Source organism: Haemorhous mexicanus, chromosome 3 (assembly GCF_027477595.1).
Source record: "Haemorhous mexicanus isolate bHaeMex1 chromosome 3, bHaeMex1.pri, whole genome shotgun sequence".
Lineage (NCBI taxonomy): Eukaryota > Metazoa > Chordata > Aves > Passeriformes > Fringillidae > Haemorhous > Haemorhous mexicanus.
In genome coordinates, this window is record NC_082343.1 from 105,733,796 (window position 1) to 105,761,321 (window position 27,526).

The 27,526-nt window shown below is 36.3% G+C and overlaps 1 protein-coding gene across 1 annotated transcript in view; it reads right to left on the reverse strand.

Moving 5' to 3' along the window:
- Positions 1 to 27,526, reverse strand: part of NBAS (NBAS subunit of NRZ tethering complex) — a 159,687-nt gene that overhangs the window by 123,435 nt on the left and 8,726 nt on the right. The window contains exons 6-21 of the mRNA XM_059842899.1: positions 26,920 to 26,963; positions 26,409 to 26,542; positions 25,583 to 25,716; positions 25,365 to 25,463; positions 20,776 to 20,914; positions 19,272 to 19,337; positions 15,651 to 15,779; positions 13,721 to 13,784; positions 12,276 to 12,469; positions 11,185 to 11,442; positions 10,277 to 10,402; positions 8,854 to 9,005; positions 7,999 to 8,133; positions 7,646 to 7,724; positions 6,850 to 6,954; positions 6,430 to 6,566 (exon numbers count right to left, since the gene is read on the reverse strand). Coding sequence (XP_059698882.1) covers positions 6,430 to 6,566; positions 6,850 to 6,954; positions 7,646 to 7,724; positions 7,999 to 8,133; positions 8,854 to 9,005; positions 10,277 to 10,402; positions 11,185 to 11,442; positions 12,276 to 12,469; positions 13,721 to 13,784; positions 15,651 to 15,779; positions 19,272 to 19,337; positions 20,776 to 20,914; positions 25,365 to 25,463; positions 25,583 to 25,716; positions 26,409 to 26,542; positions 26,920 to 26,963 — 1,995 coding nt within the window. The remainder of the gene's footprint in view (positions 1 to 6,429; positions 6,567 to 6,849; positions 6,955 to 7,645; positions 7,725 to 7,998; positions 8,134 to 8,853; positions 9,006 to 10,276; positions 10,403 to 11,184; positions 11,443 to 12,275; positions 12,470 to 13,720; positions 13,785 to 15,650; positions 15,780 to 19,271; positions 19,338 to 20,775; positions 20,915 to 25,364; positions 25,464 to 25,582; positions 25,717 to 26,408; positions 26,543 to 26,919; positions 26,964 to 27,526) is intronic.

Sequence of the window (27,526 nt, forward strand, 5' to 3'; positions counted from 1 at the left end):
TTCCATAGCTGAGGATGAAATATAAGAAATGCATCCCAGATATGCAGCCTCAAACAGCTGTGATATGTATTGCACTGTTCATATTGCATGAAAACATTCTTCTCTTTCATTATAGTATTTGAACAATGAATTAGTAAATGTAACTACAGAATGGATTATATGTATTTTTAGGTTTCCAACTGCTCAATATACTATGGGATACAGAAGTGGTGGGCAGAGAGAGAAGTGCTTCATTTTCCGGAATTATCCATAGGACATGACAAATTTATCAAGACTGAAGTGCAGCTGCTGCCTAAAACATCCTGTATTTTGGGAAAGCTGATCTGCATAAACCAGTGGAAACGGTATCCCACAGCTTTTGGCCACCAAAGTTAGCTAACCTTCAGAATGCCTGCCATGCACACCGCAGTGACACCTCTTCTGCAGCAGCTCTGCCACCAGAGGAGAATGTTGTAACTGATTTCATATAAACAATTCAAGTTATGTTTTAATGATATGGTTAACCTCTAATAAAATCTGGGGAGAGGGAAACTTTCTTCTCTCCTAAACAACCTAGAATGAATAATCTAAACATCAGAAAAGTCAGCTAACACCACACAAGCACAGTTCAGAAGCTCACTGTGGGTTTTTTCTTCATGTATAGAATTAAAATTGTGAGGCAATAGCCCATTTTGATTTTGTGAAAGCTATTTTAAAGAAAAAGCTGAACTCCAAGTAAGATCAAAGCCGTCTGCCACCAAATAGTGAAAATACTACTTCAGAGGTGTACATTTCTAAAACATGTCATAATGAATGTTCCTGGGAGAAATTTTATTCTAAACCCCATAAAAGAACAATGAACAGATGAGACAATGGCAGCAGTACACCTCATTAGAAGATTGGACAAGGCAAGCCAAACTCCAGTTCAGGACTACACAGGCAAAAGACACACATGGTAGATGAAGCCAGGACAAGTCCAGCATTAAGTAGCCAGAAATACAAAGAAAATCCTGTCGATGTTCTGTGGATAAACAGCACAGCCACAGTTCAACTCACATGCTACAGGGAGTTATGTGAAGGCAGCTACTGGCCTGTCTGAAACCTTCTCCACGCTGAACATACTCAGCTCTCTCAGCTAAATGCCACCTTAGCTCCAGTACAGCAGGTTCTGTGAAACCTCCCTCCATCCTCCCTGACAGTTCATGTTCCCCACAGTTCCATCATGGCTTCAAGTTCTCATTCTCTTCTTCAAAAACTCCTCACAACCAACATCTATGGTACTTTTGCCAGCTCACTACCTGCAGCAGCCTCCTGGCTACAAATAAGCTGTTCCTGTTATCACAGATTAGCACACAAGCAGCTTGCAGAAGAGTCCCCCTCCTCCAAACCATTGCTTTATTTTTAAATGGACAAGAGCCTTCCCTGCTCCTACCAGAAGTCAATCCAGACAAGAGCATCGTGACAAATTAATCTTTCTCTCAAAAATTATTTTTTCTACTTCATAGCAGAAGGTAAGATCTGTTTTTTTCCCTACCAAATACATCCTCGAAATTAACTACATTTCTTCCTCTAAACTGTTTTTTCTTCCTATTAGTGCAAAGATAAAAGACATGCATATAAAACACAGGCCCTTATTATTTTCACTGTAGCACTATACAAACGAATTCAAGCCAATTCAAGTTCAAGGGAACTGATGATGAGATTAATTCTTTTAACATGAACACCTCTGAATTACACTAAAAACAAAGGCAGTTTAGCTCCACACGGAAAAAAAAATAATATGAAAAAGAGGGGACTATATATTAGACAGTTCTGCAGACATTCCACTATCAAACCTATTTACACGCACATATAAGGAAGGGAAGAGATGAAGCTCTAAGAGCTTTATTGAAACTGCAGTGCCACAGGCAATAACTAAAAAACTAGTTCAGGAGAAGATATCATTATGGAAAGGCAAAGTTAACTGCTTATGAACTCTTAGTAGTACTTACTCATTCATAGGTCAAAGTCAATCACATGGAAATTTTCAGGTTTTAAAACCTTCACTAAGTTTTTAGGAGATACTTCCACATTCCCATTCCAGTTCATCAGGTAAATAGAGTTCATCCAGAACTCTCCTAGTAAAAATTCACTTTATGTCACAATTGAACACCAGTATTTGAAAAAGTTAAGAAGCAAAAACACAGAAACATATAAAAAGTTGTTATCTTAGGGGGAAGATTTTTACTATAGCATAATGTGCAATATAGCAGACTTATGACTGCTGAGGGAACCATACATTTGAAGTTCCAGACTTCTGTGAGTTGAAAATGTGAGCAGTAATGTTATAACACAGCAGTTAAGCCTAGTACAAAGGAAAAGAAACTTTTAAAAATGGAAAAATACTCTGGTTATGTATTTATAATGCCAGTAAAACAGTGTTTTCTGAGACAACATTTAAAAACCTCAGGGCAACAGTCTTAACTATAGATTAAGAACACTAGCTATAGCTATTAAAACAGAGATTAAAAAGAGCTATCAGCTCCTTTCAATGCCTGAACTTTTACCACCTTCATTCTAGTTGTCCTAACAGATGTAGTCTGTGCATCTGATGGATCTTTGAGAAGGAGTATGAATCCCAATAAGAGACAGCAGAGACACAGGAGCCATCAACATAAAAGAAGAAATAATATGAAAAGAAGTAGGAAATCATTACAATCTGAATTCTGCAAAATCACATTACTTAGTAACGTTCATCTATCACAATACCAATTTGAAGCCAATACCATTTACAGCCACCAATGTGTCTTTGTATTTCAGATGCCTTCTCAACTAGGGAGCTGTTGAACTTACTTAAATCACAGACTTTTGCAGAAGTCTCATGAATACATAAATTCCCTGCTTAGACACAGAACTCCTGAACTGTTCTGAGTAACCCCAAAAGATGCTAATTTATAAAATATGTGCCAAAATGATAAACAAAAGGATATCTACCATTTGAGACTTTTTACAAGCAGATACAGAAAAAAAAGTATGTATTTCCTAATAACCTGTCACAAAAGGGAAAAAAAAAAATCTTTTTTTTTCCCATTTGTTATGCCAGCTCTTCCTTGACTGATAAGACTTCAAATTTTTGTGACACTGCCCTTTAAATGCCATCCTAATGTAAATTACATGTCCAAGTACAAGAAAAACACCTGCTTTAGGCCTATAGAATGCACTAACCAAAGGAGCCTTTCTTTCAGCAGGTACTTAGAATTTACTATTGGCAGCTGAACTGGAGGATGCAGATGAACAGTTGTTACACAACCTTTACAAAAACATTTCTTACAGGTTAGGAAGTCCTTCATATACAGCACTTGAATGTGCATTCCTGCTGGTGGGGGTGCACAGCAAGCAACTGTTTCAGTGCTCTTACCCTGGCTGTAAATGGAGGTGCCTGCTTACCCATTTACCCATTTCACCTGTTCCATGCACTAACAAGGCAGCACCAACTGCCAATCTCATGTGTTGCTTCTGCCAGATTCCCCTAGAGATGGAAGAACTAAGTGAGCATAAAGCAATGTATTCTCATAGGGATGAGTGTCACCTCACAGAGCTCCAGCTGAGAATCAACCCCCTTATTGTTCAAAGTGTGCAGTGTCCACAGACACAATATGGTAAATTCAAAACAGTACTTCATCCTACACACATACACACACACAGAGCCACATATGAAGGCACAGAAGACACCTCCACCAAAATAATTTCTGCTTGGCAGGGGGTCTGAGCTGCAGGAAACTGAGCAACAAAGGCATGAACAAGGCATGAACAAGGTGCTCTTTAAACAAGGCCACTGGACCAGGCTGCACTCCTGAACGGGCAATGCCATCAGCTGATCTGTGTCAGCGGTCTCATGAGATGCACCAAACACCCTACTGAAATCTGCTGGTACAAATATTGCGATCAAAAATTTTCAGAAAAAACAAGGATCTAAAAGAAATCACCAGAGAGCAGCCTTTTTTGTACCTGAAAGGAAAAAAACTCACCTCCTGAAGGATACACCCTATTTCCCAACTGCAACAGTGTGAAATTTCAAAAGGAAAACCAGGCAGTCCTTTCCTGATTCAGAATCTATTTGCCTAAAGTCAAAGTTCATCAATACAGATTGATTCACTGCTTGTCCTGAGACCCCTGTAGTTACAAGCTACATAAGCTAGAGACTATGTAGTAATGCTGCAACATTTCTTCTACCAATTAAAACATAGGGTTTATATTTTTGAAGTATTTTTCTTTTCTTCAGAAGCATATTAATTACAGTCACTACTCAAAACTTTTTAATGCTCTGTGGGAATTAATAAATTGTATCATAATCTTGCTCAATAAGTTAATTTACAGAAAATTATATCTACATACTGTCTTCTAACACAAAGAAAGCTAGATAGCACACTTATCTAAATGACATTTCCTAACAATGACAACCTATCTACAGAATGTCAGTAATTTACCATACTAATAAACTCCCTAAAAAACAACCACCAGAGAGAGCTACAAGGACAATAAAGTCACCAAAAAATTACTAAGAACTTCAATTCACTTTGATTTACATGAAACAAGAATTGCCAGAAGCCTACTTAAAATAGTAAGAAAACTTTATTTTATACAACTTAAATCTGTTTCATTGGTATAATTAGTCTCATTAACAGATACTGCCATCAGTACATATTTAATTACATTACTAAAATATTGGTTTAGAGAGTATATTTAACAGTATTATGTGAGCAATCAGTTTTGTAGCAGAGAAAAAGTTTTAGGAAAAGGTTATATCAAATATACAGTATATTTTTGGTTTATAAGTGTCTGGGATTTGTGTTAATCTCATCCTCATTTGTAGTTGTCCAAAGAAAAAAGTTCAAAAGACACACAAAAGACACACATTACATATTCTGCAATCTGGGGGATAAAAAGTGTGCATCTGCACATACCTTATCCTAGCACTGGAAAGTTCCGTCTGCTATGACAATAAAGACTGAAAATATATACTTTCATTTTTCAGTAGCAGACAAAACTAAGTTCTTACCCCATAACTTCACATCTTTACTACTAGATCACTAGTGAAATGTTTATTTTAGCTGTCATCTTGTCTCTTGGCACATAAGTCAGTTTTGTAAACAAACCAAACAACAAAGTAAAAAAAAAAATTAAAAAAGAAAAATAACAAAACCAAGAACAAATAACCCTTCAGAAACACAAGGACCCTATTTATGACCAACAATGGATCATAATCACATTTAAGATGACCATTCTTCCCTATGTCTCACATTCTAAACCTTAAAAAAGAGAAAAACTGGAATATGTTTTACCAGTTTTATAAACACTTCAATAATTTCTGTCCATGGTCCTAACTTTTACCTTAAAAAAAAAAGGATAAAAGAAGTGTTTTCATACCTTAACTAAATCATTAAATGTGTTCCTAATACTACCAACAAATAAAAAGGGAAGTATTAGCTATCATGAAACAAAGACTTTTCTTTCTCTTCAGGGACAACAAAACTGGTGAGTATTTTGAGTTAGGAAAAGTTTCAGGGGAATAACTTGGTGAATTGAAAAACCCTACTGTAAAAGGAGAATTGCCCAAATGGGACTGGCAAAACCTTGAAGTGAAAAGCTTGACTATAATAATGGAAGACTACAAAAAAAATTCTATTAGCTCCTCCAGAAACTTTCCCTCTTAAGTAAGACTTCAAAGTCCTATTATAAAATACCAAATAATGAAATCTATCTCTTTATGAGCACTGAACAATATGCTTCAAAACTAATATCATAATTGAGGAGTCGAAAAGAAACACTCCAAAAGAAAAAAATTCTTCTAATTAATATAAAGAACTTAATTATGATGTTCAAGGAAGACTCTCTTAGAAAAGTTTACATGAAATTTACAGTAAAATAACTTTTATGCTGAAATGAAACAGTAGGAAAGTCTATATTTAAAGCTCTTCTTAATTCTACCTTACCAAGTTACATAAGAATCAGTATCAAGCAGATTAATCATTCTGAAGTTACTGACTGTTTAAGTGTTAAATTACTTCACAAAACAATCACAGAAAAATGCATTTGCTTCCAGGGACCTAAACACTTGTATTATTCATTTCCTAACACTGGCTGTTACCACAAACCAATTAAAGACCTGTACTACACGTGTGAAAATCTGGGCACTTTCAGGTCAGAAAAGTCTATGCTCCCTCTTAGATATGCAACAGAGCAAAGAACCTCTAAGATCCCTACTTTCCTGTTAATGACCAAAAGGATTCCACAAATGACACAAAGTAAAGCAGGAAATGATGACTGGCAAAGTCAAGACCCATACAGACAAAACTGTTCTCTTGATTCCAGATAACCACCAATGACAGACTGCCATACATGGAAACTAATTTATGTATTAATCTAAAAATCTTCTCCTCTTTTAGTTAGTATCTATGGATGCACCCTTACCAAGCTTCAGGTAACAGCAAAGCATACTCGTGTGGTGAAGTGGTCTCTGGAAAATTGGAGAGAATCGCCTGTCTGTGTGGAAGTAAAGCTGATCCATGGAAAGTGAACAAAATTTCCAGGGCTCTGACATTGCTTTCCTGAAGAACAGAACAGTAAATTGCACAGCTTAAGACTGATTTAGACTGAAAATGAGGAAGAAAGTTTAGGTCATACAACAAACAGTTAGTTTTTAAATTTTCTTTCACAACAAAAATAACAAGGTCAGGGTCACAGCATTTATTTATTTAAAATCAAACAAAGACAACACCTCTTAAATTTCCATTGAGATTCAACCAAGTTCAAAGGGAGAAGGGAAAAGCACTTTAGTGCAAAGAGCAATATCAAAACAACATTGGATTCTAGCAACATAAATATTAATACCCGAGCATAAGTTCTTGCTGAAAGTACAATATTCTGATTTCTGAACTTCTTAAAGAATTCTCCATCATAATGATGCTCAGCTGCATGAGGCCCTCCAAGGATTTCCTTAAAAAAAAAAAAAAAAAAAAGACTTCTTTTTATACAAGATTTACAGAAGCATCAAAAAGTCCACACATCTTTTTATCCTAGGATGAGCAAGTATGAGATATATGCTGAAAAATATGCTGGGTTTTTTGTTTCAGTATGAAAAAAACAGATGCATTTTTGGTTGATAAGCTAAGACAATTTTTTGCCTTATTTTAATTAAGGTTTAGACATCATTAATTATAGGGATGTCGTAAAAGCCGTAACGGGAGTGTGTGCATTACCAACTGCAAACTTTAAATTTAAAAACTTGGGAAAATACAGTTTGAAATTTCAAAAACTTTCACCTTCATAAGCTCATGGAAGAAAAAGATTTGTTAGAGAACCTGCACAGAACTTGTCAATTTGACTGACAGGGATATCACAGTAATCCTGCCTAAACTCTACATGCCATGTAGTTGCCTAACTCAATTCCCTGCAGACACAGGATGTTCAAAGCAGGCTTCTGCCCAACTCCACCTCTCAAGACTAAAAGCCATCCTTTTGAAATGGTGAAGCAGAAGAAACAGTCACTGGAACAGAAAACATCTTTTCTCCAGCCTTTTAACAAGGCTATAAACATTAATACCACAATAAATAACAAGAAATGGTAAGATGATGTGATGCAAAAGTTGCAGGAATTCCTGTGGTGTGAGAACTCAGAAGAACTCACCTCATAGGTCTCAAGGCGATCAAGGTAAGTTAACAGCTTTAGCCTGCTACGGCAGAGCTCCTTCTGTTCCAGGGTCAGCCTGTGTTCAGAACAGGAATTTTCACATTTGCCATTAATATTTTATGTCACATGTATGTGAAGACAAAGGTTACACATTTTAATGACTTTGTGCACTGGGATATATCAAGAAATTAAGTAAACCGAGAAGTTTGACACATACAATGCCAATTAAAATTTAAACCACTTAAATTTTAGGTAGGAATAATATATATAACAGTAATTATGTTCTTGCAACTGTGTAGTTATTATAAACCTATAATTCTGAATAAAACATAGCTTAACATTTCATTTACTTTGAGAAGTTTATTGATAATAGCAGTTCTTGACGCTTCTTGGCCTCCTTTTCCTTTCTAGTATCCATTTCTTCATCTGGTGACAGAAGGTCTTCATAGGGAATTTCAATGTCCACTTCCCCTGGTAAGATAAATCTGGAAGACAAAATCAACAATGTAAGCAATGAAGGGGGAAAAAAAGAACTGAAATAATTTCTGAGGAGACATTAAAATGGGTTTTTATCTACGTTTTGACTAAAAATCTGCACATTTATAGAAAAATACTGAATTTTTGTGTTTTAAACAAGCAGGGATTCTTCCCAAGCAAACAAAGAGAAGTTTCTAAATTCTACAGCCAGCAACTGGATTGGCAGCAGCTCTCCAGCACACAATGGTAATAGAAGACTGCACAAAGAAAGAACAGCCTCTCTCTATTTCTACCACCAGAAACTGAACACTGAGGAAAATTGTCTCTACTGTGTCTTGCTTCTGCTTGATCAATACAACTAAGACATAACCAAACACATTTATAGGGTTAGTTGCAGCTTTCAGAAGCAGCAAGAGAAACAGAATCCCACAGTAAAATATTGACATCATAAATTCCCTCTGATGAAGAAATTTCAGGGCATATATTTACAATGAACACTGTATTTTATATACCTACAGAGATAATATGTATAGGTACTTTAGGGGCATCTATAGAACAGTCTGAGTCAAAGCATGACCTTTCTTTATGTCCTCCAAAAGCTTCTTAATATTTTCACTAGTGGTTGGTTGACAAGAAAAAAAATTTACCAAATTACTATAAAATACTTTATAAACCATTCTTTAAAAAGAAAACAAAAACAAAAAAAAAAATCAAAACTCTTCCCAAACCTGCCACCATCCTCTCCTTTTCCTATGGCCACAAGAGCCTCCAAGTCTGTGCCTTTCAAGCCATACTGAAGCAGCTTCTTAGCAGCATCTGCATTTTCTGGAACTCTTTCCAGGCACTCATGAAGAACCCATGCACGTTTCTTGATTTTGCTCTGTCCCAAGAACAAGAGCAAAGACACAACGTTAGGCGGTCCAATCCAAAGCAATGGAACCAGAGATTAGGTTAAAGTTTTCTCATGTATTTCTTCCACTTAAGAAAATGTCAAGCTCCCCTGGTGACTGACAATGCAAACCAACAAAAGAGATGAGAACACAATAAACACAATTCCCTCAGAGGGGAATATGTATGTGGCAGAAAAGGGCATGAAAATACCAAATTACTTAGGAGAACTTCCACGACTTAAACAGAAGTTATTATTTGTACTTTCTAATTAACTTTACTCCTTTTTACACTAAATAAAATGTGATGGTTTGGGGGTAAAATACATGTTTTATAAAGCAAGTGTATAAAATTCCACAACAGCACTAGAGTAATTTTCACTACCATCCTCTTCACATGCACTAAGATTCTGAGACAGAAAAGGCACCAGAATTAAAAAATATATTTGCCTTATCTGCTGATCTTTGGTTTGGACATTACAGATCACAAACAGAATGGCTAAATTTTGATATTTAGTCAATATCTGACTTGAAAAAAAATAAAATACACTTCTCTTGTTCTCTTATAATACTTTAGCCTAGACTAACATACCTATCTACACTACTATATATACACTAATATACCTATATTACTAATACTATACTCTATCTGCTATTCTAATACTAAACTATATATTACTGTTCTATAGTAATAGTATATTTCTATTACTAATAGTTTACCACAACCATGAGTTTGTACAATTTCAACACCATTTTTCTGCTGAGTTAGCAGTCTTTCTTCCAAGCCAAAAAAACCCCATGATGAATTCTACTGAAAGGTTAGAGTTTGCAGAGTTCACTGTAAATTTTGTTATTCAAACTTTGTGATACACCTACTGTACCAACTTCACCTTCTCAATTTATTTTCTATAATAACTTGAAGTATAAACAGTTGGTATTTCCAATTATTCTTCATCTGCCAGGCAATAATCTACTGGGGCATGTGGGGGAAGAGATTACACACAGGAAGCGTGTTGCTATTAAGAGAAGTTAGAAGATATTCCAAAAGACTTTCATTACTGCCAAGGTTTCTAGATCAGGCCTTCAGTTAAAATGCTCTCTTACACATAACATGAAATGGAATTTTCAGAGCAATTCTTCAAACTGCCACCAATTCACATTGCATAAATTAGAACACAATTGAGAATTCCATTTCTGTAAAGATAACACAGACAGTCTGATAAGAAAGCCTAAAAAATAAAAAAATCACAAAACACAAACGCACCAAGTAGTCTTGAATTGAAGCGACATTAACAGCCGACTTCCTCCACTGTCTTTGGTATACAAGATCAGAATCAAGGCCATATGTCTGAGCTAAAGACAAAGCTTCCCCATATTCTTCATTATCAATCTAAAAAGCAAACACATGAAAATCATCTGATTTTCCATACTGAACAATGAATTGTTAATTCTGTGTGTTGAAAGCGGCAGAGGGATAATTACTGTGGGCATGCAAAAGCAGGTAGGAAAGAGACTGATTCAAGATACAGATAAGTAAGACTCAGATCTGATGGACACCTCTGAAAAATCAAAGATTTTCCCCTCAAATAAAAGGAAAATGTTATTTAGGTGACATCATATTAGTCATACATCATATTTAGTCTGACACCAGCATTCCCTGGGAACTGTAACAGTTACAGTGTGGGCTGGTTTACCATCAGAACTGGAATGGCCTAGACAAAGCAGTCTGTCCAACATCCCTAAAAACAGAGCAGTATCGTTTGATAAGAATGACTCAGAGGCCTAATCTGTACATACATCTGAAAAAACATGCAAAACATTCACAGAAGACTAAGTTAACCCACTCCTGGGCCAACAACAAGTGAAACTGATTTCATTCAATATATTTGCGAAATCTTGCACTACATGCAAACACACGAGTACATGTCCAAGACTAGTCAAGCTAATGATACACAGTGTCTCCCAGTGGAAATATCACATCATTTCAGTTAGTATAATGCTAGCTTTAAAAGAGGATCCCTTTGATCAGGTGACACAACACCAGTCAGTTAAGAGACTCAGAAATATGTGCCTAAATCCTTTTGTCAACACAGCAGGAATTAAAAGAAAAATAAAAAGCTCTTTCTAAATAAAGCTGATCAAAAGAGATTTGACTTTTCCTTCGAGACTTACTTTTCTCTGGTACAGTTCCTCTGGAGTTGTGGATCTTAAGCTGACAAGGCGGAAATTCTTTGTAATAGTACGCGGTCGTTTCCGTGGGGGAGCAAATCGTTCCATTTCTGTAACAAAGTACAGGCCTTGCTTTAGGTAGCTGAAGTATCTGTCCTTAGCAGAAGTTTCCTCATCTGAGTCCGAGTCATCATCTCCCTCATCTTCATCACCAGGCCTGCTCTCCAAGCGCAGTCTTTTTGGAACGAGTTTCATCTCGCACTGCAAGAAAACACGAACAAGAAGCATCCACCTTGCACACCTTAACTAGTTTAGTAAGAACTGAGTACATCTTCCACTTCAAATTTCAGAATCAACATCCTTGCTCCCTCTCTCCTTTAAACCCTTTACTTCTCAGTTTGCTTAACCTGATCCACAAACCCTGACTACATCTGTCTCCTGGATGTGAGGTTTCATCCCTCACCTACCAAAGCGAAGGCTTCTTAGTAACCTTTACACTACATATCCTGCACCAGCCAAGACAGGGCAGAACAGGGGAGACATATCTCAAGATAAGCTTTAGAAAAGAGTAATTTTCTCTGTTTTAAAGAAAATTACCGGTTAACTTTATTATATTCTACTCCCCTCTGGAATCCTACTAAAAATAAACAAAAAATGTATCTCTGATGTGGCTCTGCCTTCGCTGTGTTCCTCATGTCTAACTGAAATGTGTTCAACTCTTTCTTTATGAGCCATGTATTTCAAAGTGGAAGAGGGATGGTTGCAGTGCTCTTCAGAACACTAACATACAGGGCAAGGTTACTGTCAACACAAATTCTTTTCTGTTGCAAGTTTCCTCTCATTGAGACTCAACGTTCCAGGAGTTTTACTCTCCACAAGTTATGTATTTTTTTATCAAGTTTTTCTTAGAACAGTTAAGCTGCAGCAAGTTCAGAATCACCCTGCAATACCTCTCTACAGATAAGCAAGAAGAATCACTTTTCCTGTTAGTAGTAACATCTTCTATTTTAACCCCCCTACCCAAGGATCACATATAAAAAAGCAAACTGTTATACTGTAATGCAAAAGGACACCTGCTCGTGCACATTCCTCACCTCCAGACTTAGAAATCCTCCATCGTGAGCTGAAGTGACCTGAGGAGAACTCTCAAACCATTCACAAGTCTTTCCCAGCAGGTTTCTTAATGTCTTGACTGATGACACAGTCAATGCACCAGAGCAGCGAGCAAGGATGACAGAATTATCTGCCCACCAATTTACATCTATCAATGGGTAATAGGATTCTTTATCTAAAATAAGAATGCACCATATAAAGAAAGATAATGTTAAACCTCAGGTAAGAACAGAGAAGACTGCCATTATGAAGAAATACGGTGTAATCTAACAGATATTTATTGTTATATTTGCAACCTTGGTTCACTAAGTATGTATTTTATACCAGTTATCTTTTATTAACCCATTTTTGTATTAAATAGAGCTGTTGAGAACAAAAAAAGTCACAATTACAAATATAATACATATAAAATTATTTAGAAAAAATTCACAGTAAACTGATTTACTTGCATGAAAAGTAACAGATTTTTCATCTATGATAAAGATCTACTTCATTACCTATCAGGCCATCCTCAACATGACAACAAACCTAATGATGATAATGAAAATCAGAAAAGGCTACACTGCTTTTGAGGACAAGTAAACATATCAACATATTCCAAGAGGTTGTTAGGAATACTAAACTAAAAAAACCAAATATACAAGAAAGGCTCTAGGACTGAGGATGGAAGCTATAGCATTTCCAGTCACTGTCTTGATTATGGTAACTGGGTGTTGGGATAAAATGTTCACCACAGAGTGGGCTCATATTGCTCCCCACATGTCACTTCCCTCTCCTCTGATGAAAACAACCTTTCCCCAAACAGCACGAAGAAGCAGGTCAGATTATTCCTTTTTTAATAGTGCTTAACCAGCAGTGCCTACCTATGAAGGTCAGATGAATTAACCCGAAGACAGAATCTCCAAGGAATATATTACAATGAAGCAGGAATTTTTTAATAATATAGATGTGTATAAGCAGCAGCAAATGGATCATGGAATATCTATTGATCTCTGCACTCTTGGAACAGCCATGCAATAACCAGGTGCTAAATGGCTGTTCAGATTGGCCTGAGCTTTCGGAAAATAATAGAGTATGATGAGGTAAATCCAGTTAGAGGAAACTGCTTTAGAATTCTTTTTAGAATTTTGAACTGGTATCTTTAAATTACAGTAGCTTTCCAGATTTATTAGACATTCACAGGAAGAAAAAATGAAATCCTGTGCTAACTGAAATATCAACTTTTTTACACCTATAAAAGCATTCCTAAAAGAGAATCTGAAAAAAACCCTATTGTGACACTCATTTAGATCTACCATGCTACAAATTCAAATCACGCAATTTTGGCACCCTGAGATTTAATTCAGCTATTTCAGTCCTCATGTATTTGCATTACTATTTTTAACTGCACAGTGATAAAAAATAATGATCTAACTGTACTGCATACCTTTTATTTTCTTTCTTTTTTCACTAGAGAGCCTCCAGTCTGGGTTAAGCTCATCATAGCCAGGCTAAAAAAAAAAAATAAATTACATGCTAGTACATCTTTGTAACACAGAATCCGTTTATTTACTCTGTAGCTGACCCACTCATTTTTCAATTAAAATGCTCTCTATAAATTCAAACTCTTCTCAAGCATAAACATACAACTGCTGCAGTACCATTATACTTTTCTACAGACAATTAAAAGGAAAAAAAAACCCCACAAAACCACAAGTCATGGCCTGACCAGCTTTAAACAGTTATCATACCCTAAAGATTTCTGAAATAAAGGTTCTCCAGCAATCAAAAGCCAAGTGCTTGCTTTTCATGTCTATACACAGGACTGCTGGCACATAAAATAATCTCCAAGAGAGTCTGCGTAGTGGTCCTGTGTGACAGCCTAGCACAGCCCTCTAAGTATTTTCCCCAGCTATTTTCAGAATTACAAAGCCCCTTTAGTGCAAGAAAAGCAGCAGCATTATTAACTGAGGCACTGCAAGGTTTAGAATTATGCTGCAGTGCTGTTATTTTAAACGTGTTTTAGCAGTAACAGAAATCCTGCCCCCAAGTGCAACACAGTGGAAGTACAGGAAGCTGAAATAACTGAAGCACATTTGGATAAAGCACAAGGTGTTTTCCAGACTTGATTTTTCAGTAGAAAGAGGAGAGTCTACTAACTAAAAGTAAACATGAGGCCACTCTAATTTAATTTCACACATTATGAAAATACACATTATACCTGGACACCAGTTTCACCTATTAAAAAAATTTTGAGAACAGTCAAGCACTAAATATTCTTTTATATCACTCTCACTGAATTATGAAGTTTCGAATGCTCCTTCAGAATACATATTCATTATTGCTAAAAACAAAGAAAAAATACAACTCACTGAAAGCATCCTAGAGCAAAATTTGTCTGAAGTGTATATTAAAAATAGAGATAAACAGATATGCATATATAGACACAACACTTATCCCAACACTAGAGCAGAAATTCTTTGAGTTTTTTTTTTTTAGTTTGTTTTGGTTGCTATTTAAAAATGCTTTTCTAAATAAGCTTGAAATTTCATTTTGATCCCATTTGTTTACCCTGCTTGGAATGGATATTGGTTTATTTCTCATAGGTTTAGAGCATAACATACAGTACTCCAAATGAAAAGCCTTTCTTTATCTATTAGTCAAGAAATTAATGGAAGGAAAATCAGAACACTTCACATACTAGTGTGCATCATTTCAGATTTTTTACTTTTCAGAATGCATTTCCTCATTAAAATAAAATTGGGATTTTTTTCCTTTGAAAACTAATTAGCCTTAAATTCCCAGTGTTTAAATTCACACAAGTCTCTAAAAGTTTGCCAGTGTCTGAGCAATTCCTAATCTAAGTTCCTCTACTTAGTTTTGCAAACAATTCCAGCAGAAAACATTGGACTTAATAGCAAATTAGGAAAATATTCTACAGCATCATCTGGAGCCAGGTATGGTAAATTTTGAGGGAGGAACAAAATACACTAAGAAATCCAGAATTTAGTTTCAACCAGTGAAACAAATTTAGCCATCAAAGTCTCTACTTCTCTTCTGTAACTGCATTTCAGTCTAATGGCATTCTAGCCTAATTCCAACAGTGTTACCTACTTGGTACCAAAATGCCTCATGAAAAATTCATTGCAACATAATTGGTTCTTCCTCTTAATTTTTCAAGTTCACAGTTTATGGGCATAACACAGAAAGATTATCATAAATCTAAGTATAAGGCTCTTGAAAAACATGAAGCTGACGGGGAAGCTAGAGTGTAGCTAACACACAGTTACCCAAACTCCTCTCATCTCCTACAAAAGCACAATTCCAGAGGAGTAAGATATATAATTCAAGTTTCTAAACATGTACATTCTTCTTACCTGAGCAGTTTGGTCCCATTCTCCTTGTTGTCTGAGAGATGGAATAGACCAGATCGTCAGTTTTCCTGAGAAATGAATAGCTGCCAAAAGAGTGCCATCAGGAGAAAGATTCATCTTGAAAACTCCATCCTGCCGAACACGATGGCCAAGCAAATAAACAAACAACATAATAACAATATACACCAAGGAATACCCCAAAAAATTCCTCCAAATACATTTTTTTTTCCTATTTTAGGGAAACAAATTGTACAATCTTCCACTCTGAAAAGTTAACATGCCTTAAAGTAAAATCAAACAAAAAAACCCTTATTCTAAATGAGAAAGGTAAGAGATCCGTTGTGACATGGAAGAATAAATACAACCTGCATAAAGGAAGAACACTATCTTAGAATGAACAAATCTTTAATAATGTAAACTTCTGTATCACCTTGTTATATGGCAAATAAAACCTGGAAGTGCAGCATTCCTAAGAGAACACCCTGACAGCAATACAGAGCTGCTTAGAGGGAAAACTGCACAGAAAAAACATCCAGCAGCCCCAGTTTTCTACTGTCCTGACTCTCTGGTCCTGATTGCTCCTTAATAGTCTTCAAGAAAGACTACTACCAAACCACAGCTTAGTACAGCTCTTCCTCCCTGGGAGCAAACTTATAGCTGGGCCTTATCACAAATCAAACTCTTAAATTAAAGGAAAACAAAAAAAGGGATACAAGAAATACAGAGATTAAGAGATCTTGGAGGAGAACACTGTTCATTTCAGGACACCGAATCAGAATCCAAGAACCTCTTGAGTGACAACAGACCAAGTAGCAACATAACAAATATCAGATTAAGTCCATACAGATAAAATAATTCAACATTTGTACATTAACTTCTTTAAGACTACAAAAATTCTCCTCGATTAAGTTTTCCATCAGCTCTGACCGCCTTAGGAGGCAAAATACACTTCTAACAAAATACCTTCTTAAGGATTCATAAAATCAAGCACATTTACAACTGGATCTGTATGCTATTTCCACAAGACACTCTAAATACACACTTGAAGTCAAATTTGGTGACACTGGCAATGAATGACAATTTCTGAAAATATGTTTTACATTTATTCACCCCTCTCCCCACAAAATTCTACATTTTCAGAAAGATCATTAATTTCTTAAAGTATCTCATCTTCCCTGAAAGACAGCAGGATACAGATTCCCAAAAATTACATTGTTCATAAAATTCCATTTTGTTAGCTTGCTTCAAAAAACCTTTTAATAAAGATTCACAGTTAAATTTTTCTAAGTATGCAGCTGACCAATTTTTTTAGGCCAGCACCACCCCTCAGAAAATACCCCAACATAAATGAAGCAAAGAAAGGTTAGCTGATCTCCACCAATTAAGAAATTTAAGTGGTGTTCCTATAGAATGTTACTGGTAGGTATTATTTGAAGATAAAAAATATTCTTTTCATGTCAGAGTGTTTGTTTGGACTCAGAAGCTTTTTACTATTATTTTTATTTTATTTCTTATCCTTTTTAAAGTTCTAGGTATGCCATAGAAGCAATGACAATCAAGAAATGTTTACTGTTGTACAGTGATTTGCAGCTGTTGAGAGCACTCCTTAAATCCATTCCTAAAATGTGTTTTTAATTGAAAAGGAGAACATTAAGGTTTTTTTTAAAACCCATTAAGAATTATTTATATTAGAAAAAATTCATATTCTCTGTCTGTATTCTTACACAGCTGCAGTACTGCACTTTCAACTGGAATTTGCCCAGGAATTGTACATGCCTTCTAATGGCACTTCTCTCTTTACAAGTCATTTTGCCTGCACAACAGACAAAGAACAAAAGACTATTAAAGGACCCAGAAACACAGAAGTAAAATATATAACCTGTTCAGATAACTGATCAGTGGTACACATCACAGATCTTGAAAGGAGGTAAATGTTTACTCAGCAGTCAGTAATAATTCTCTGGCTGTGAGATTTAGATATTGGGTGGCCATTAACACACTCATATTTATCACCCAGCCCCTGTTATCTATAAAAATTAATCAGTCCTTTACCAAAGCAGGAAATGCTGCCCCCATAAACAGCTCATCAGCTTAAGGGAACAGCAAAAGATGTTGAGAAACTCAGCAGGCCAGCACTTCACGTTTTCTAAGTATCATTTAACAACAGTAAGAATCAAATCCCAATGTAGCCATCTCTAATATACAAGTCCTCTAGTTGCTGTGTCTATTGTATTTTAAACGTGATGTTAATTCCACACTAGGAATAAAAACTGTACCTTATATATTTAAGCCATAATTTCTGAAACTGGATCAAAACATTCAAGGATAAATAAGTTTCCGTATTTCTTCATTAATTTAGTACTGGCAAGTGCAATGAAGTTGAAGTTTAGTACAGCGACATGCAATACAAGCTTTCCAGCTAAAAAAGCTTAAGTCAGCTTTATCTTTAGCATTTCCAGTAAAGGAAATAAAATCTCTCCCTCTTCCACCCTTGAGAAAGATTCAGAAAGATTTTCCCTTTCCAATTAAGCAGGCAACTTCTTCTTTTAACCAGCCACCTAAAACATCCCAAGAATCTATTAAGGTCATTGCCATCTCAGATCAGCCATTTTTCCACTCATGAGGTCAGAGTGAAGGTGGTAGACAGATTCTTTACTGTTCCTTCCTTGTAAAGCAAAAGAAGGGAAAACAATTTTTTTTACAAGAAGGGAAAGGGGGATAGAAAAAGGAATCAAACCAAGGCTACACATGACAAGTAGACAAGAGATAAGAAAAGGAAAAGCTGTACTGCATGGGAGGTTCCTAAGGCATGCAGAAGCCACGAATGAGCACCATGTACAACGCCTTAGGAATACAGAAAGCACACACCTACACTTCAGCAGGACACTCATTCATGGCAGAGGAGAACACAAGATCCATACCCAGAGTTTGTTAAGAATAAGCTGATTCTGATCAGCAGTTTCATTAGGTTCACATGTATCCTGGGAATAGAAGTCTAACACATAATAAACTTTGGAAGCTATTTAGCAAAATGTTTCCATAGTATCTCAGACTGTAAAAATAAAGTCCTTGTGTCTGCCCTATTTAGGCCATAAATGATTAGTTTGAATCCACCCATTTTTTCTTTCTTTCTCACATGGTGCAAAAATTGTGGGCTGAGGCTTATTTGTTGTTTTCTAGCAAAATACGTGTAGTGCAGAAGGCTGAGTTTTGGTCTTATTCTTTATCTCTTGGGCATATATTTGAGAAACATCATTACAATCTATTTTATTCTTGAAGAATATATAACACATCTAACATGGTCTGATTATTACAGTCATTAACAAATAGTTAGGTGGCTTCTTATACCTTCTTTTACATTTAATATTGAACCCTACATCTCTACACCTGTTCCTGAAACCCAGTGATTCAAGCTCCAGCAAATGGAACTAACTGGATTTTTAAGAAAGCCAAATAAGTGGCAAGCTACTCCATTTAATGCTAAAGCTTTTTGATTAATTTAATCGAATGTTAATTCCTAAATTGCATAAATTAAAATCTACTTTCAGTCAGTCTCTCAGGTAGTCATTAGTGGACAATTATGTTAGCAAAATACATTTCTGAGGTAGACCTAGATCTTAATACCTGTTCTGTTCCTCGCCTGCTGTAAAATCTTAAATTCATAATCCTTAATAATCCTCTTCTCTGTGCCTGTAAGAACAGAAACAAATCATACAATGAAAAACAATCTCATACACGGTTTTATGCACTAAAAATGAAGTCATATTTAAAATACTAAAATAACTTTGCAAGATTCTTTAGAGGTTCTGCAGAAAGATCTTGACAAATCAGAGAGATGGGCAATCACCAACCATATGAAGTTTAACAAGGCCAAGTGCCAGACTGTCTATCTGGGGCAACCCTGGCTGTGTGCACAGACTGGGGAATGAGGCTGGAGAGCAGTGCTGCAGAGAGGGACTTGTGGGTCCTGGTTGACAGTGAGTTGAAAGAGTCAGCAGGGCTAAAATATATGACAGAGATGAAGCCATCAGTGTGCCCAAAGAAAGCCACGAGGGTGGTGAAAGGCCCTGAGGGGAAGCTGTGTGAGGAATGACTGAGGTCACTTGGTCTGTCCAGCCTGGAGGAGACTGAGGGCAGACCTCACTGCAGCTACAGCTTCCTTGGGAGGGGGAGAGGAGGGGCAGGCACTGATCTCTGCTCTGTGGTGACAGTGACAGCACCTGAGGGAATGGCCTGAATTGTCAGGGGAGGTTTAGATTGCATATCAGGAAAAGGTTCTTCACCCAAAGGGTGATTGGGCACTGGAACAGGCTCCCCAGGGAAGTGGCCACAGCACCAGCCTGACAGAGTTCAAGTAATGTATGGACAATGCTCTTGGGCACATGGTGTGATCTGGGCGTCCTGTGCCAGGAGTTGGACTCAATGATCTGTATGGGTCTCTTCCAACTCAGCTTATTCTGTGATGTTACTATTTTTAAACTTCGATAAGACTGCCTACTTTAAAATAATGCAAGCAGAATAAAGTCCAGTTTGTATAATTCTGTCAACTTCAGTAGGTATACATGTCACAGAAAAGCCCTCCTCATTTGCAATTAAATTAACAACTCACTTGTAATACTAAGCAATACCTATATAAGAGTAAACACTGGAATTTATCCTGGAATATTGCAAATTTATTTCAGTATAACCAAGCTGTTACCAAATCAAACATTTACTTGTACTAGAAGGAAAAGAAATCAGGAGGCAGAACTAAACTGAAATATTTCAGGCGTGCTGCCTTTTGTTCTGTAGTAATAGAAGAACAAACTGTAACTTTTTTCCAACAGAGACAGGTAACATATTCCAATGTACAACTAAGAGCAAAAAATATTGTAGCTTGGAAATTTACAGACTCCTCTCTTCTTGTTTTTGGTTTTAAAACCACAAGTGATAATTAAGAACTTAAAGTTCAAATCATACTATAGAAAAAGCAAAAACAGATGCTGTGGGGAAAAAGATAACTGTTTAGACATATGTATTGTAGCTTAGAAAATAGCAAAACATCCCATTAAATTAATCTTTCATAAAGAGATATTTATTGAGCTTCCAGTGACAATATTCATCCAGTAAAATGAGGAGACAAACTTACTGTTCTAACATCATCTTCATAACTAGTGACCTGTTTGTAATGGGGAGAGCCTGACAGAATTCTCCAAGCAGATATTCCACAACCAGTTGCTTTAGACACTCCATCTTCATCTGTTTCACAGCCTCCTACAAGGAGAAGTCTGTAATATATATAAAGATGCATTATGATTTCATATACTGCTACATTTTTTTCATTTTTTTTAAATTTCTTAAGTCTACAGCAGTTTGCTTAGAGTAACAAAAGGCTAAATATACCAAGACACTTAACAGCCCAATAAACTTTGTGAATAAGTACTCTGAAATCCAAAAAAAACTTCAATATCATTCAAGTAACACTTGTTATTTGTAGCATGTATACCTATTCATTCTCATCCCTAGCGTTCCAGGTAAGTCATAATTCTGATCATCCAGAAAAAAAATAAGTCTGGCCACAAATTTGAGTTTCCTTCTTACCCTCAAAAATGATAAAAATTACTGCTTAAGCATATAACAAGATCTGATCATTCTGTTTAACCATCAGATTCCCATTTTTTCAGATGTGGTACAAAAGCTACTTCTCTTTCACTGAAAAACTGAGCACATTAAGGCTTGTCACTTCTGTTTTCTAAAGCCACTGTACCAATTATACATGTGCATGTAATACTTTCATTGCACACCACAGGTGGCATTTCAAAAACTTATATGTAAGTCTTGTAATTATTACACTAAACTGCAATCATTACACTGATGCCATAGGTGGCATTTAAAAACTTTTATGTAAGTCTTGTAATTGTTACAATAAACTCCAATCATTACACTGATGCCATAGGTGGCATTTAAAAACTTTTATAGAAGTCTTGTAATTATTACACAGAACTTGTAATTTTGACACTAAACTGTATCACAGTACTTGCCTTGAAGCCCTTTCACCTTATTAACAAACACTTCTATACTAAACTGATGACTACTTTGAGAAAAGGTCTGTTTGGAAGCATGATTGTACCGAATCACCCATCAAAAGGTAAAGTATCCACAATAAAAGGCACAACTGCAGGAGCCCAAACTCTGCCCTGGGAATGCTGCATTATCCCTTTCCCAAGGCCACACCATTCCCAAAGTGCTCTGTCCCCAGTAGCGGCTGCTGCTCACACAGTGCAGCTCTGGCTGCCAGGGATGCCAAAACTACAACTGCAAAAGCCAAAGAAAGAATAAAGGAAAAAAATATCCTTCCACATTTAATCCTTTTTAAGACATCAGTAAACCTTATTTAGTATTTCCAGGTCTCCTGATAGTCACAAACATGCAGCAGGATGATTTTATAGCATGGATGAATGACAGAATAACATCATTAGGCTGGAAAAGAACCTCTGAGATAATCAAGACTAACCTATGACCAAACACTACCACGCCAACTAGACCAGCTCAAGGGATAGTGACTCCACCACTTCCCTGGGCAGTCCATTCCAGTGTCTAATCACCCTTAATGTGAAGAAATTCCTCCTGATCTCCAATCTGAAACTCCCCTGCAACAGCTTAAGCCTCATCTTCTTCTATGTCTTCCTGGCTCCTTGGGAGAGGAGGTTGAGCCCCACCTGGCTACAACCAGTTTTCATGTAGTTGCAGAAAGTGGTAAGATCTCTCTGAAGAGTGATGCTTAAAGTTCTCAAGAGTTTTGGTTATTCTGTGGTGTTAAGAATAGCCTACAGCAGTAAAAAAGAAGTCCCTTTCACCAAAAACTGCAACAGGAGACATGAACTTGAGGAAGCCTAATTTTTTTTTTTCCTTGCACATGTGTTCTACACATAGCACAGCCAACATGCAGCAGTTTCCAGGCTTCATTCCTAGATCCTTAAACATCTACATACTCCTGAGACCATTAGAGAATTCCTGGAAAGCCTCTGAGGAACTTCACAATGCCTGTCATTGACAGGAAAAGCTAGCCAACATGCTTTAGAAGCTTTTAGCAAGTTCCGCCAGCTGTTCCTAATCAAAGGGTGATTTGAGCTTTTGTTCTAGATAGACACCTGATGAGCAGGGGTCAGGAACCCTTTCAACAAAGCCTGGAAAAAGACCTAGGGAAATGCCAGGCCTAGAGTGCAGCATTTTGCAGAAAAAGATGGCCAGAATCTGTCTTTTTCTATGATCTAAAAAAATCACAGTGATGTGCTGCTAGGCTCAGTCTCCAGCACCCTCTGGAGCAGTTCCCCAGCACCTCAGAGGCCTTGACACAGACCATGATCCTAAGGGAGGACACAGACTTGCAGTGACATGGCTCCAAGCCACATCCTCTAGCTGATCCTGAGGTGAAGGGGAATGGATTAGATGATCTCCAAGGGTTCCTCCAGTCTCAGAAACTGGCTACTATTGCAGTACCTCAATTGTACTTCACTCCAAAGGTTTATAAAAAGTTGGGTTGAAGATAACCAGTGTAATACCTGTCTCAAAAACAAGCTCAGTTGAGGTATCCAAAAAAAACCTGGTATGCCCTTCTTTACCTAGCAATTTTGGTACAAAAATTTTAAATAAATCTGAAACCCTCTAACTCCTTCATCACAAGCCCTTCATTGCAATCTTTATACTTTAGTATCAAGCATATTCTGCAGCAATTGCAGATAAACCCAGAAATGACACATTCAGTTCCAGATTAAGATACCAAAACAAGCAGCTATTGAGCCTTGGATTTGAGTTTTGTCAACTAAAATGCACTATAATTCCATCCTAGATGAAAGAACACCAGCACTAGGATACTAACTTTAAGGTATATAATACTTTTCCAAAACAGTAAAAGTTGTTATTGGATTTTTTTCCAAAAGCTATAGTTTCAAGTTTTCCTACAGATTCAGAAACATTCCCTACTGACACACTCTCTTTGCAATTATCAGACATCTAGTTTAAAAAATTAAGTAAATTAAGTTCTTAACTGCTATTTTATTGCACTGTAATGGGTCATGAGTAAATACACAGTAATACAGTAATGCAGTAAGTCAAGCCTTACAAGCAATGAAGAGAGATCAGTATAATTTCACCACCTGAGATTAAATGAAATGCAAGAAAGCACAAAATGACAAAGTTGAACATGTGTTAAGTGATCAAACACATTATTGAAAATTAAAACTTCGAGGCCTATCAACAATTTTCTTTAATGCACAACTATCAAGTACTTGTGTTCAAGCACTTCCAGGGTTTTTTGGGATAACATGAAAATTTCAGCAAGAGACTTTATCCACAAATTTACAATTCAACAATGTCCAATTTACAAGCTTTCTACCACAGACTAAATTTAAAAACAGAAAAGTCTTGCATCCATCAGGGGAAAAAACACTGGTTCTTTTGTTTTCCATCCATTCCATCCAATTGTCCATTCTTTCAAGTGTCAGTTTTTCAACTTTACTAAGCCACTCAACAGGCTGCACATAGCAGGAACTACAACCATTAACCCTGGTCTGACGAAAAGATACAATGGGTTGTCTCTGCAGTCTGGTCATGTAGTGCTACCAAAGCTCCATAGCCCACAACTATTACCTCAAAACTGTAAATTTAGTATACTGAGTATTCATTATGTAAAATCACTAAATATTAATTAGGTGGAAAGAAAAAACCATATACGAAATTAATCTCTCAAAAGAATAAGCTAGAAGAACATTACATCTCATTAATAATAATTTGTTTTCCTAAGATAGATATGACAGCTCACTTAATACTGAAGAATGAGAAGTTTTTAACAGTGAGTTTCTTCTGGTATTTTATAGCCAAGCCTAATTTCTGTTTAAAAAAATACAGTGATGCAACACTGAACTAAAAGATTCAATCCAGCAGATCTAATACAAGAAAAATATCTAGAACAAAGTTTAGTTCCTACAATTGAAGAGAAACAGAAATAGAGTTGCTGCGTTTATCCTGGTACATAACAAATTGCTACTAAAAAAGTAGGCCCATTTTTAGCTTAAGTAACAGGCTAACTAGGACTTCTTTCAGTTACATTGGGTTCAAGAGCATGCAGGCAGTCAGTCCACATTTCAAGTCCAGTTTCTGTACTGAATAGGTTACTAAAAGAGCAAACACATCACAAGACAACTCCCAATACCAGAGCCTGGCAGTTCCACTCAGAGCACTAGGGAAAATGGGCTCGCCAATAAGTCCAGTAATGAATTCCAGACAAAAAACCAAAACAAAACACAACAACAAAAAAAAAAAAAAAAAAAAAAAAAAAAACAAACACTAAGAAAAACTCCCCCCACCACCCCAAAAAAAGAAGGGGAAAAAAAACCCAAACTAAATTTATCCTTCAACATTACCCATCCTTCATCACATTCAGAAACCTCTTTTGAAGCTATTCCTGACATTCTAAAAAGTGCATGCTGCTTATGCAAGGTACTCAAACAGAAAAGGACATTACTTTACTAATGGAATATTGAAAGTTAAGTGAGATGAACTAAGATTCCTCTTTCATAGTAGAAAGAGACATGACTTGTTATTACTGATGCACTAAATACCAATTTTAGGGAGAACAGATTTTTCTCCCCCTCCCTATCCAACACATTTCAATGCTTATTTTGCCATTTTTTGTTCTTCATTTATATACCAATGCCAGGTAGCAAACAGAACACTTACCTGTGACCAGGATGATAAATGACAGTTGTTATCCCATGGGCGTAGTGGCTGCCAAAGCTGAAACTATGACTTTCTTGAAAGCTTTGATTTGTTCCAACACTAAGTATGCCGGGGAAAAAAATATATGCATTACTTCAGATTTATTTTCTTTAAAGAGTAGAAAGAATTTCTCTGAAGTTCACTGTGGCATCTCAAAGCAAGTCAAAATTTATGCTTACCTTACAAGGTAACTTCTCAACTCTCCACGGTAATTAACAACAAGGAGCTCAGCTGACCACTGGGCACTTGCTTTGTATTCTAGAAAGATCAATCCAGCAATAGCGTAACTCAGATCACCTGGAAAACTTGCTGTCTTTACCCAAAAATAAGGGCAGACATTGGGAGAGAAAGGAGATTTTTAAAAAAGTCTTTGTTACTGAAAGAACTAGAAAGTTAAATTAACTATATTGAATTTAAAAAAATAAAGTTTCAGTTAAAATAAATACATTTTCTTTTATCTTGATCGTCAGGAAATCATATTATTGCAATATCTGCAAAGACAATATACTGAGGAAATACACTTGAGCCACCTTCACAAACTAGTTCAATACACCCTTTGAACATGCAAAATAGAAAATATATTGTATGGGGCCTGTCAACAGCAATTATCTAATATCGTACCAAGCAAAGTACTCTGGCAGAAATATTTCTTGGGTTTACAATTTGACTCTGCATACAAAGTGCAGATTTATTATTATTACTACAAATTGTGGTGATTCCATACTTCCACTGTCTGATGCACCTATATGTGTACCACAATTTAGAACAGATGCAAAACATACCCTTTTATGCTGCTAGAAGGGCTACACATGCCTTTTGCTGACCCTATGGTGGATGTATTATAGTGGAACTTTTTACGGTCCATTTCTGTGTGGTATTCAGTGTAAGCATTTATAGCTTACACTGAATTTAAGCCATTATTCAAAAAAGGTCAGAAAGTGGAAATTATCCATGATCCTTAGAAAAGTTCTACTATATTCGTATTTAACCCAAGAGAGCACATACCGGTGAAATGACCAAAAGCTCACTACCCATCAGGTCAAACACTCTGACTGTTCCACTGCTTTCAGCATAAGCAAGTAATGTACAATCATGACTCCATGCCACTCTCCTCCACTGAGGGTTAGGATCCTTTGGCACTATGAAAAAATAATAAAATTATTAATAAAAGCAAAAAAATAAATATAATCCCTTAAATGGAACAAAAAGACAACTGCATCAAAAAAATGCAGGGGGCCTTCCAGCATAACAAGCTTATCTCAGAGGAGGGTAAAGAAAGAAAAGCCATGTATCCCAGAGCCATTAATTCTATCATTTCATTTCAAATTCAGGTTTCATATATTCATCCTTTCATAGAAAGAAGTGGCAGAAAGAGGGTAAAAGAGCTAGTCACAAAGCAAAACTATTAAGAGATTCTTTCCAATGATTTTAAGAAGTCAAAGTAAACCAACACTGCCATTTAGCAATGTATGAATAACAATGATGACACCAAGTAATAATGAAGAGGTTGCCATACCTTGACATTTTCCAATTATGGATACAAAGTCATCTTTTGCAGACCTGCAGAAAAAAGACTCATATAAATTTAGACACAAAATACCCACTATTCAATTTTCTGAAACAGAGCACTATAAAAATATTCCAAATGCACAATTCAGAGGCCTGCATGCCTCTAACTACTTGTTCAAAAGAGGCAGATAGTAACTTTCACTCTCTAGGCAGCTACAGTAACTAACAATAGTATTTTAGAGACTGTCCAACTGCATAAATACCAACATCCCTTATTTATTTGTATTGCTGCACAAAATAGGACAGCATCATCTCAGTGCTTCATATAACTTTAGGGAAAAAAAAACCTAGTCAGTACTCTCTAGGTCACAATTTTAGAAACAATGCAAGAATTATAGTTACATTAATACAGCTGAAACACAAGATTTATTTTATAGTCTTTAAGCTGACGTTTATGGTGCTCACACCACTTCTGATTGAACAATTTTCATACACTTGCTTCTTTTACATATAAATGGAAGGTCTGACCTTCTAGCAAATGGATTTTTGTGAAGCAAGTAAACACACTCAATCAAGATCTGTTCTACAGCTAAATGTGCTCTTGAACTGGCAAA